We start from the raw sequence: 12,643 nt of genomic DNA, 5'->3' as shown, positions 1-12,643 counted from the left end.
CGTTTTCCACGATAATGTGGTATTAGTTAATTAATTACTCCACAATGGAGTGCATATACTAGTGCATAACCGTTACCCGATCGGTGAGCCCTAGCGCCATCTAGAAAGATTTCCGGTGTTTAAAAATCGACCTATAACGGCGTTACTCCTGTGAAATTATCATCACAATGGGACAATGGTTATTTAATGTTTAAATTAGTGGATAATTGATTCTATGTAGAACCTAAATTTCTTGCCTACATGAATACCCAAAGAATAAAACTCTAAAAATGGAACAAGGTTTATTGAATTAATATCCATGTACAAGTTTGATATACCGTCCAGTTAAGCTTTGATTGTCTCTTAGATGTTTCAGCGCGAACGGGTACACGCTGCTTCTAAGAAAAACTGCAAAAACGTATTTGACCCTCCTGGACTGGTGCATTTGATGTTTTGGATGTTGAATATCGAATCCATGAGCCATTTCAATTCGCAATTACACTTCAAAGTCTCAAAAGTATCTGCGCAGAGATAGAAATTATATTTATTCCACTAAGTAAAGCTTTGTTGGTAACCGTAGAGTCTAAGCCTATTCGGGGTGATCACAAACTCAAATTACAAATAATTTAAAAATATGGTTAGAAAACATTTATTGCAAGAAACCCCCTTTGATGCTTCTCCGTCTTACACCCAAAGGACCCCATCCAGTATTGCCCTCTATCGTTGATGCACCGCCAAATATTTTAATGTTATCACTAAAATCAAAGCTCCAGTGTTTTCTCAGTGGTATAAAAAACAGCATCGCAGGGACCGAGGTATTAGTGGGCCCTTGAAGCACTAGTGGCCCCAAACCATAGCCAACTAGATGTTTAATCTAGTTGGCTATGCCCAAACGATCGCCGATAACAAGATCCCCCGAAACCAGTTTCTCGACCGGGCCCATAGACTATTGGTACGGCACTGCTCGTAACTTTTTTAAAATTACATAATCTACTACAATCTCTGTTGATAAAGATAATGTAGACTTTTACCTTTTCGTATTTTATCTAATTTTGGTTCAATCGAAAATATGTTTTTTATAATAAAGGATTAAAATTTGACGCTAAGCCTCGGTAAGATGGTAAACGTGTTAAATTCCAGAAACTGGGACTCCAATAGCAAATATACAGCAGTAAACTCTCAACCGATCGAACTTATTTAACTAGGTTGGAGGAGCTGTCGAAAGTGACATCTATCGTTATTTTACCAACAAAAATTTAACTTAAATCAGTTAGGATGGGTCGAGTTTGCTACATTGTCTACATGGCATAAGTAGTTGACATTTTTTCTGAAATATTGAGAAGGCTGACACTTACTCAGCATTCCAATAGTGATTTTCTTCAAATTCCGATTATTCTTCAACGGTGTAAACGTCTCTTCCTCGAATCTCTCCAGTGGATTGCCCGAGAGCTCTAGCATGAATTCGCCGTTGTTGTTCCCTTTTATGGCGCCGAAATTCTGGAAAAGATCCCTCGCTAACGTACGAATCCTGTTTCCCCTTTCACGCGAAGAGAAAAACGAAACGATAAAAGAGGTAAATATACTGTTGGTTCGAATTTATCACAATTAGTTTTAATCTAACCAAGAATGTATTTATTTTAACTTCCAGGAGATTGATAAAGTTGACACGATTTTCAGTGTTGCTTCCCACCCCCCTAAAAACACAAAATCGACCCTGTTTCTCATTGGTTCCCTAAAGCACACGGACATGTATCGCTGGTAGTAATTTAAAAAAACTTATGTCTCGAATGTGATGCGACTTTCTTATTAGTAGTGTCCAATGCATGTAAAGTCTACAATTAATTTCTATAAAGTTTACAATACCTAGAGGAAATCCAAGATTTTTAAAAATCCAGGATTATGTTATAACGATTCACGAATTTTGTCGTAGAGTCTTCGGGCGCGAGGCAAGTATGGAAAAGGGAAGTCTACTTCCTAGACATCACACATTTAAATGGTTTGGTGATTTTTTTTTATATCACAAACATATTTTAGTAGTTCCTTGAATAACCTCAACTTAATCTTTACTGTAAGAGAATGAATTCCGTTTTCACTATTCATTTTGGTTAATCAAAGTTCTTTCTTATCTAACTCTCTTTGTAATTAACAAAAATCGTCTCTGACGTGAAAACTTTGTGTCTGATATTATTTTAGAAAAGCATTATGATGCTTTATCTAAATTTGCTATAATTATCGACCATTTTTCTGAAGTGAATATTAATTACTAAAAACAGAAGAATATAACAAATCTCTAATGAGATAAGTCTATAAAACTTAAACATGTACATTCAACATTTTCCGCATCACGGTTTTATGATTTCACCATGGTTACTCAATTTTATTTGGTTGGACTACGAAAGCATTCGAATGGCGCCCATAAATCAGACTTCTTTTCCCCAAATTCCCCTTTTTTTTCGTTATTGTGCAGGATTGCCATCTAGGTTATTTACACTGACGAGGAGTGTACCCGAGGTGTTAATCACCGATTTTGATGAAACTCGGGGGTATCATGGATTAAATAACCTTACAGGGATAGTTCTCTCTAATACGTTTTACTATACTACGAGTTGAAGAGGTTTGTTTCAAACGAGGCTGCCAAATATTTTTGCCGCCCCCTCAATTCTACCCCCTTTACCGATACAAATCCGGAACCAGATTTCTTGACACGTCGCCATCTCGCGGCGGCTTTCGGCGAATTTAATATTTTTCCAACGGTTTGTTTGAATGTAACATTTGAGATTGAAATATTCAATCGTGGTCAGTACCTTAGTGGCTCTGGGGCTTCCTGGTTAATTGTGGCAAATAAATACTGTAAGCGACCTTTTTCATATTGTTTTTAAGCCATTTATGTATATCGCCTAATTTTTCGTTTAGTTGTTTACTGTAAACAAGTTTTCAATAGATAGGCCTTAGCTTACAAAAATAATAATTTCATCAATCATGCGTATTAAAAGGTACAGATAATAGCAGAATAAAACCAAATCGCGATTGCTCCCCCTTTGCAATTTTCCCGCCGTGTATCGGTAAAATCGAGACTTCCGGTCGTTGAAAATTCTGGCCACCAGGGTACGTCTGGAGCAAATATTGTACCGCAGAGAACTATCCCTGTAAGGTTATTTAATCCATGGGGGTATGTAGACCTTGGGGTAACATGAATTTTCACCAAGGGAAAAGTTACGCTGGGCTTCCGTTTTGCTATGCCAACCAAAAATGTTTTTGACAACTAAAAATGAAAAATTCTACATTTAAAAAAGCATGGGATTTTATCGGTTTCACAGGGTTCTTTTTTCAAAAAATCAAAAAAAAATAAAAATTTCAAATCTCAACTAAAATGCTAAATTTTAACTATTTTGGTTGAAATTCATCAAGTTTGGGTGAACTTCAACCAAATTTGGGTAAAATTGAGAAAATTTCAATGAATTTGATAAATAAAGGAATATTTGCAAATTTTACCTAAACAGGGTATTTATTGTCAAATAATGTTTTTTGAAATCGACAAAAATTGGATAAATTGACCAAAATTGGGTAAAAAGACCAAAATTGGGTAATATGACCTAAAATGTTTAAAATTGGATAAAATCGTGTTAAACCAACTAATATCGTCTAAAATGGGGTAAAATTATAAAATTGAGTAAAACAGCCAAAAATTAATTAATTGAATAAAATTGGGTAAAATGATAAAATTTGGCTTATTTACTTATCGGTGTTTGATCCGCGTTTTACCGCCTAAATTCATGAAAATGACGCCTTGTCAAAGCCGCCTAGATCTTAGGTGCGTGAAATTTCATTTCAATAGGTGGGGTAGTTTCTGAGAAACAGTGTTACAGACATACAGACATTTGACTCACTAGAGAGGGAGCTTCGACAAAACACAAATCAATTTTTTTGCAAGTTGTAATTAACGAATAATATTATGGAAAACGTTGTAGTATGTTTTTTCAAAATTGGGGTATTTTGGATGTGAACGAAAGGGTAGTTTTTAAAGAAAAAATCTTTACGTTATAGTAGTTAATTAGTGTTTACGAAATTACAACGAAATCGATAACTTTTTAGATTTTACTTTACCTTATTTTGTAGGTTTTCTTCGGTTTATCTACTTTTGGTCCTTCATCACTTTTGGTAGTTTGACAGATTTATTTTAGTCAATTTCAATTGATTTAAGACGATTCTAGTCGAAACTTATTTATTTTAAGTAAATACTGCTCTTTTTATCCAATTTGGTTCATTTTCAATACAATTAATTCAACACGATTCTAGTCAATTTCATTTATTTAACCCAAATCCCGGTTGTTTAACCAAATTTCATTCAATTTTAATCATTTTAAGCCACGTTTTTGGCTGTTTTACCCAAATTGTCTTTTTACCCAAATTTTATTATTTTACCCAATTGTAGCCGATATTAGTTGTTTTAACACAATTTTACCCAATTTTGTCAGTTGCACGAATTTTGATTATTTTACCCAATTGTAGCCGATATTATTTGTTTTAGCACAATTTTACCCAATTCTTTTCATTTGGACGAATTTTGATTATTTTACCCAAATTTTATCATTTTACCCAATTTTATTCAATTTTATTAATTTTAAGCTGTTTTACTCAATTTTATAATTTTACCCCATTTTAGACGATATTAGTTGGTTTAACATGATTTTATCCAATTTTAAACATTTTAGGTCATATTACCCAATTTTGGTCAAATTATCCAATTTTTGTCGATTTCAAAAAACATTATTTGACAATAAATACCCTATTTAACCGAGAAAATCCCATGCTTTTTTAAATGTAGATTTTTTCATTTTAAGTTGTCAAGAACATTTTTGGTTGCCATAGCAAAACGGAAGCCCAGCGTAACTTTTCCCTTGGTGAAAATTCATGTTACCCCAAGGTCTACATACCCCCCGACTTTCATCAAAATCGGTGATTAACACCTTGGGTACACTCCTCGTGAGTACAGATAGCCTTCATATTAAATAAGAAAATTACTGAAAATATTTATTTATAAGCTATAAAAAGGTAGGCATATCATTTTTTTTAAATTATTTTCATAATTAGCAGTTTTACTAAATGTTTCCTTCCGACGCGTATTTTGAACTTAAGAAGGTGCGCGTTTCCAGAGACTAACGTAACCACAAGGGCGTATTTAAGGATGGTATGGGGGCTCAAACCACCATCCGAATAGGATCGATGAACAATTCAAAATGTATAATAAATAATCAGCTAGACTAATACCCAATGCACCACCCTAGGCCTAAGTCATCGAGCGACTTTTAAAGCCTTTAATTCAGGTGGCCGGGTTACAATGCGTAGGAGGGTGGTGGCAAGCCCTGCATGCCACGCGATCGAGCCAACAGCTCCCTACACTAACTATTACCGTTAACCTCAACAAGTTTTTATGGAAGGGGAAACCGAAGAGCTCGGGGGAAAACCCCTTAAATCAGTGGGGAGAGAACTTGCAAACTCAACGCAGGAGTTGTTCCGAGTTTTCACCCAGTGCCACAAGCTGGGATCGAACCCGGCTCCTCTCGCTGCGAGGTGAAAGTGCTAACCACTCCGCCACCCCACCTCGCAGATGGATCTCTGCGAGATGTTTTATCAAGTTCGTGCATTTAGCACTGTTAAAGGCACGGCAGTGTACACCGAGTTCGCAGAGTGTCTTACCCCTCGTAATTTATAGACTACTGCTAAATCAATAAAAGGCGTACTTACGAGAGATACAATTCAGCCAAGGAAGTGAGCCCCAATCCAAAAGCTTCCTTACTCAAGTTCTCGATTTCGTTTCCTTGCAAGTATATTCTCGTACACCGGGGACAGTTCAAAGAGTTATCATCCAGCCAACGGACTTTGTTCGAGATTATTCGAATCATATCAACGTGATCGCCGTAGATGACCTTCAGTTGGGAGGGAAGTCGGACGAATCGGCTATCTGTGATATGCAGAGTTAAAATATTCCTTCCCGTGAAACGATCGATCTCTTCCCAATCCCAGTTTTGAATACAGCCCATTTTGTCCAAGAACAGTTGACCCACTCTCTTGAAACCATCTTTGCTGCCGTTGTAAACCGGTGAGTTCCAAAAAGGCAAGTCGAACCCGGAGAGTTCGAAGTGCTGACAATGAAAGACACGAGAACTTATAGTTAGTGTGGAAAGCTGTTGGCTCGCGTGGCATGCGGGACTTGCCACCACCCTCCTTCGCGTCGTAACCCGGTCACCTGAATTAATGGCTTTAAAAGTCGCTCGATGACTTAAGCCTAAGGTGGTGCCTTGGGTATTAGCCTAGCTGATTATTATTATTATTATATAATAGCACAAGACGATTTATAAACAAGTTTGAGCAATTTTATGCTGTAATAAGCGATACCAAGCACACCTCGCTATAGACGCTTCAATAAAACATTTTGTGGAAATCGCCAAGAAGTTATAAATCCGAGAGACAGGACCTGCATTTTACCGTTTATATAGTGCTTGTTGAAATAAAGGAAACTTTTCACCAGTACGGTACGCAAAAAGTGTTTCTTTTTATCCAGCTAGCTTTTTTGACATATTAAGGCCTAGCAAAAACACGACGTTCTATTTACAGGCGAAAATTGTCCACTATTTCAACAAGCATCATATAAACATTAACTTGTTAGTCCTGGCTCTCGGAGATATTACTACTTGGCGATTTCCTTGAAGATATTTTACTTAAGCGCCTATTGGACCTGATGACTTTGTCTGAAGTCCATCACAAATGTGTGGTCATTATAAATAGGGATCTCAATAAAAATTTAACAAGGAACTGACTAATTTATGTTAAACATAGTACACCTTTATATAAAGTAATTTAACCTTCTCTTACGTCAATCTCTTACAAGTTAGTTTTGAGTACTGGAGTCACGAGAAACTTTTAATTTTCTACAGCGCGTGTTAATATAATAATAAAAAACTCCGTCTCCTGACGGAGAGCAAAATTTTATATTTCTACTTTCATTTTATATTGTAGAAACAGCTATTATAAATCTAACAATTTGAGGAATAGTTTGGTACTTACGCGTATACTAAGGTTACCGAACATTGTCGGTGGTGGCAAACAAGGCATGTTTTCCAAATTAGTGAAGAAGACGGATCCTTCCATGATGGAGTTTGTAGTCATCTGGAACTCGGACAGTTGCCTGGTCAGCTCTTCGATACCCGATACCGCGTCGCATACGATTCTACCGGGCGCGTTAACGCACGTTTGACCACTCGCACCATGATGGTAGCAGGCTAAAAGTAAAATCGCGGCGAAAGACTGAAACGTCATAGTGTTCCTCGAAGCGAAAGCGGACAATAATCTCCTCGTAGAAAATGGCAAATATATAAGACCGGAGATTGAGATTGCGAGAAATTATCGGAATACGTTCGGGACATTGGCGATGGAGAAATACTGATTAGATTCGTAAACAATAAGAGAGACGGAACATAAATCCACCCAAAAGATTCGGAAGAAATAAAGCCAGATCAAGTGCGAGATTACATAGTAAAAAAAAACAATTAAAATTATTATAATTTAATTTATGAAAGAAAATTGTTCAATTTTAAATATAAAGAGTCTAAGCCAAAAGCTCGCGTATGTAATTTGAAATAATTTATGAGCTTGAATTGAGATTACTAAGCGTAACTGGCTCGCGAAAATCTAGTTTCGCATGTTTAAAACAAATGGAATTATTTGAGATAACAAATTGGCGATTAGATATTCAAATCCCTTTCCCATTAAATAATTCTGGTTCGCAGAATCGGTTATGAGACTTATACTTGTTTGTACAATATATTTTATCTCATTAGAGAATAAACCTATTTCTTCTAAAATTAACATAAGTATTAAGAGATAAATAACAGAGTTTAGTTTAATGGAAAAAATATGTCTCAAAAACGTGGCAATTTTAGTGTCACAGAACCTGGTAAAATATGAAATGACAAATACTCTTGTATTAGAATTTTATCTTAATAGAAAATTAACTGAATTACTAATAAAGGCTATCAGCGTTTAACTTGGGAAAAAATATTAGTTTTCTATAAACAAGATTCACATTTGAAATTAAATGATTTGATATTTACAATACACGCCTTCTCTTAATAAAGGATTGTTGAAACGTTCGACAACCGGCAGAATTTTAAATTTTCAGTTGTCATTCGTAAAATTGCGATCATTTCATCGGAATCTATGAGGAAAAGGCAGAGACGCTCAATCTTACGAATGGGATCGAACTTCTCATTCGTCTTTTATGAAAAGGGCATTGGATTATATTCCCTGTATCCTGTTTATTGCTTCGCTGAAAATACCAAGGGAAATTCTTCTGTGGCGTTTCTCTACGTGATAATTTAAAATATTCAATTACGAAAACGACTGGATCCAATGTCCTCATTTTGATCTAAGTGGAATTGAGACCCATATTTTCAATCCAATTCTGTTTAAATCAAATAGTTTTGATCAAATCGGAATTTCACACATTGTAATCGCATAACACCAAGAAGTGGCGTCACCAGGATTTATAAACTGGTGGCGCTTAAGCCAAAAGCCCTGGTCAGGGGCGTTTTTGATGCTAATTTTTTTAAATCGAAGAAACCTTTCGACAAGTGAATTGGAGAATATTCTGAATTTTAGGAGGTGCTTTTCGAAAATTTTACTTGGCGCTTCAGAAACGCTACAGTTGGCTCAAGCGCCGCCTAAAACACCCTAGCGACGCCACTGTCAACAAGAATTTCTACTGTCTGGAGATCCGAGGGAATCATGCGCTTCAATCGCCTAGAAAGATGGTAATTTTAGGGAACCCATGAAAAATGAACAACGCCAAAAAAATTCTCATCACGGCCATTCTTCCCAAGTGTAAATAATTACATTCTAAAATAGGCGATAGCATAAATTGTTTTGGTCTTAGTTAACCTGTTAAAATGTTCCCAGAAATTCGTCATAGCACCACCAACTTCTATACAGGGTGTTTCAAAAGGTGATGCAAAAATTTGAAGGAGTTGTAGGGGGTGAGTTGAGAAGTATGACTGTTATTTTCCCAATTTCCTACGATGAGTTAAATGAGCGCCAGAGAGCTTCAAAGTGTGGCCTACTAGCCCCTATAAATAGGCTGCAACAAGCGCAAAACCAAGCAGCAGGGAAATGCGAACATTAAGGTTTGGGTTCGTGTGATAGGTAAAAAAGGACTATGTAAACAAATCAAGGTAACCAGCGTAAAAAAAAACAACTTAAACAGTATTTCAAGTCCCTGCTGATTGGTTTTGCACTCGTTCTAGCCTACTTCCAGCTCTCTGGCGCTCTTTTAACGCATCGTAGGAAATTGGGAAAAAACAGGCATACTTCTCAACTCACCCCCTACAACTCCTTACAATTTTTGCATAACCTTTTCAAACAACCTTTAGGCCTTGGTCAAAACTTATGGGCTGCTTACAAGGTTCGTAAAAATTTCTTCACTATACACTGGCAAAACATTTCTTCAAGTTGATGCGGTCGACGGTTATTAATTTTTAATCATAATAAGTTTTTTCTCGTCTTCGCCAATAGAAGCTGACGCCGATGTTAGCTTAGTGTTGTAAGTCGGAAAATTTTCCGTATTTTTCCGAAAAAAATAAAAAAAAGTTTTCATTCCATGATTAGTCTAATATATGGTTTGCAAATTGAAATAAAGCGGTATTTTCGCCTCATTTTTTCGAATCTGAAAGTAAAACTAAACCTCTAGACTAGTTTAAACTGATTAACAATGTAACGCTATTAATGTTTTGTAATATGTTTACTGATATTAGACATTTTATATCGATAAAAAGTTAAAAACATTAAAAACCCTTAAAAGGTAATTTATGTTTCAAATTTTTATTTTTCCGGAAAATTAACATCCCTATGTTAGCTTAAGTTTTGGCTATTGCACACTATGCGTTCGCTACTACCGAAAGTAGGAACAACGTAGGATGCGCGCGCATTCGTTTGTTTTGATTGCCGTGACTTAAATTGCGTTTCCTTTTACTCAAAATTCATTTTAATCAATAATAATTAATACTTATTAAATTATTATTAGGATACTTGGATAAACCAAATATACTTTTTCAAAATAAAAATACTTAAATTAATAGTTTTATAATTAATTTATATTTAATTACCGTTCTTTTCTAGTTGATAAAATATAAGAAAATAAATAAATTTCCACGTGCTTCCTCGCATGGTGCATTATTTGCTATTTGAAAAATGATTAATATCCCGCCGTGATCTAATTGGTTGGAAAGAGATAGAATGTCGTGACATCAGAGCCCGAAGCCAAGAGTCAAGGTTGCTAGAGACGCTAATACAGGTGTGCTCGCGCAGCCCTTTTTAAAGCCTTCAAATAAGAGACGAGATGAAAGTGACAGGGTCTGACGACGACGTCACTAAAACATTCGATTAGCGCCTCAGGCGTAATAAAGAATCCTAAAAAATATATCAAAAATTCATTGGGTACGGCAAAAGTCAGAGCAAATATAGTCCGAGGACATAAAGAAATTCTTAAAATCGTAACGTCGGTGACAGACCCTTGAAACATAAAGGCAAAAAAAAATACCATTTCAAATCAAGAGTAGCTTCAAAATGTTCAACGAAGTCGTGACTGCAATGAGCGATATAAACCGTTCAGTGTGCGACGGGCTTATGCCTAGGTTAAAAACGTGTTCTAGTCTTAAGTCTTTATATTTTTCTACAATTTTCTAGTCACAATTATCACAATAATAATACTAATGCCAGAGTCGTCGTTTAGTTTAACAAATTAACATTTATTTCTATTAAAAAAGTATAAATATTTAAAAACATAATTTACCACAAAATGACTTTCTTTAAAAGCTAAACTTTTAAAGATTTATTGAATGAAGCTGGAAGTCGCTGTTCAACCTTAAAGCAATTTTATAACCACGTGACTATTTTTAAAGGTTTCTACCGTTTGATGGCGCCCAAATGTTTCCCGAAAGAAATTTTACCCGTTTTATATGTAAGAAAAAAACTATAATTTTTAAATTATTCATTACGAAAAGCACACTATTTATTTCGGAAAGTAAAATGTCGCTTCTGATATAAGCTTACAAATTTGCTCAATTTGACTGTAAGGCACTTATGGCAGCCATTTTGAATACATATTTCATGTAAAAAAATACATTTGTTCTCATATTTACATTAACTTGGTAATATTTTTGTTAAAAATTAGCTTTCAATTCAACATTTCTTTCTCACAGTAATAAATTCACCTGTAATAATTCAACATTTCGAGAGAATAGTTCTTGGCACGTTGTGGTTAATGTTAATGGACTAACATTAATGCAAAGACAAACTATTCGCGTTACTCCTTGTACTTACCCGTGCTTTCCCGCAATACGTGAGTGTAGTGTAAGTATTCCCTGTTTGCAAAAGCGTAGTTTGTTCCCAACAAATTTACAATACACCCGTGTATTGCTGGGAAGCGCGGTCTTCTCCCAGGAGCGGCACGAGCAATGTTAATCTATTTTAACACGTGAAAGATTTAACTAACGAGCTGTATCGGACATTCGATATACCGTAATATAAAAATTTATATTTGTATTTGTATTAATATGAATTGAAAATGATACTGTTAATCCTACCATATATAAAATACACAAAACCAGAAGTACATATCATGTCTCGTCGAGAGAAGTAAAAATTACCTTGACAGTTGACACAGTTTTCCCTCCAAAACCACGAAAGCATACACAGCCTAACTTTCTACTACTTTCCACGAGTGTCAAATTTTAATTTATATGTACATAACTATAAACAAGAGTAACATGATAACAATAAGTATAACAATTAACGAGATTTACAACGAAACTGATTTTCATGGTTATTGCGTAATCAAGATGGTTTCTCTAGCATCTAAAATACGCGAGATTTCCACCAAGCCGAAATATCTGGTTTCCGGTAGATAGGCGGAATATTAGGCTAAAATGATAAAAATTAAAAACGTTTTTCTCGGCGCCACGAGCTCATGTTTTTTTTATCACTCGTGATTCGCACGCGGGCTTCAAAACAAAGTCAAAGCCCCTCGCGACTCCAGAATGTGCTCTCCGATATTAGGCTTAAAGGCCTAGGTTTTCTTCTGCCTGCCCCACTTTAAATTAGGCCAACATGTTCAGCGGTTGGCCTACCACCGGGGTATTTGTGCTCCACTAAGTTAATTTAAAGGGGGACAGGCAGAAAAAAACCTAGGCCTTTAAATTTTTATCCAAAAGTAGTCATCCAAAACCGTAAGTCGCGAGTCCAAGTCTCAGCTTGAAGAGAGTATCAGTGCCGAAAAAAGGTTCGGTTAGAAAATTAGCATTAAAGCAATAGGAAGTGTCATACTTATTGTTATTATGTTACTTATGCTATAAATCATATATTTTCCCCGATATAATAGTTTAAGAAAATCACTACGTGTTGAATTTCAGCGAGCACTATATTTCCTTCCGAAGAGTATTTCGAAAAATGCATGGCAGCCTGCGAATTTATACTTATCTCTCAGATGTACGTTGGGTACTTCTGACAAAAGCAATCATCGCTAAATAAAAGGCACACAAATCAAGTACATACAACTTCAAAAAGAATTGTCGTAAAAAAAACAAAAAGGAAGAGTCTTTAGAAGCTCATTTCA

The 12,643-nt window shown here is 35.6% G+C and overlaps 1 protein-coding gene across 1 annotated transcript; it reads right to left on the bottom strand.

Moving 5' to 3' along the window:
* Positions 1-267: 267 nt before the first annotated feature.
* On the bottom strand, positions 268-7,346 carry LOC149934347 (uncharacterized). The gene is made up of 4 exons (XM_090153210.1): positions 7,045-7,346; positions 5,725-6,122; positions 1,335-1,516; positions 268-500 (listed from the first exon to the last, which is right to left on the bottom strand). Exons 1-4 carry the CDS (start codon positions 7,294-7,296, stop codon positions 352-354), a joined length of 981 nt encoding a protein of 326 aa, XP_090009336.1. The 5' UTR covers positions 7,297-7,346; the 3' UTR covers positions 268-351.
* Between the last annotated feature and the right edge of the window lie 5,297 nt (positions 7,347-12,643).

The sequence above is a fragment of the Leiobunum rupestre genome, chromosome 7, assembly GCF_980474605.1.
Source record: "Leiobunum rupestre chromosome 7, qqLeiRupe1.1.hap1, whole genome shotgun sequence".
Classification (NCBI taxonomy): Eukaryota; Metazoa; Arthropoda; class Arachnida; order Opiliones; family Sclerosomatidae; genus Leiobunum; species Leiobunum rupestre.
This window is presented reverse-complemented; position numbering and strand designations above follow the sequence as displayed.

Coding starts and splice junctions, on each gene's coding strand:
- LOC149934347 (XM_090153210.1), bottom strand. CDS start 7,296: ATGACGTTTCAGTCTTTCGCCGCGATTTTACTTTTAGCCTGCTACCAT. Junction 1,517..5,724: donor TTGGCTGAATTGTATCTCTC/GTAAGTACGCCT, acceptor TTCGCGTGAAAG/GGGAAACAGGATTCGTACGT. Junction 501..1,334: donor AATCACTATTGGAATGCTGA/GTAAGTGTCAGC, acceptor ATCTCTGCGCAG/ATACTTTTGAGACTTTGAAG.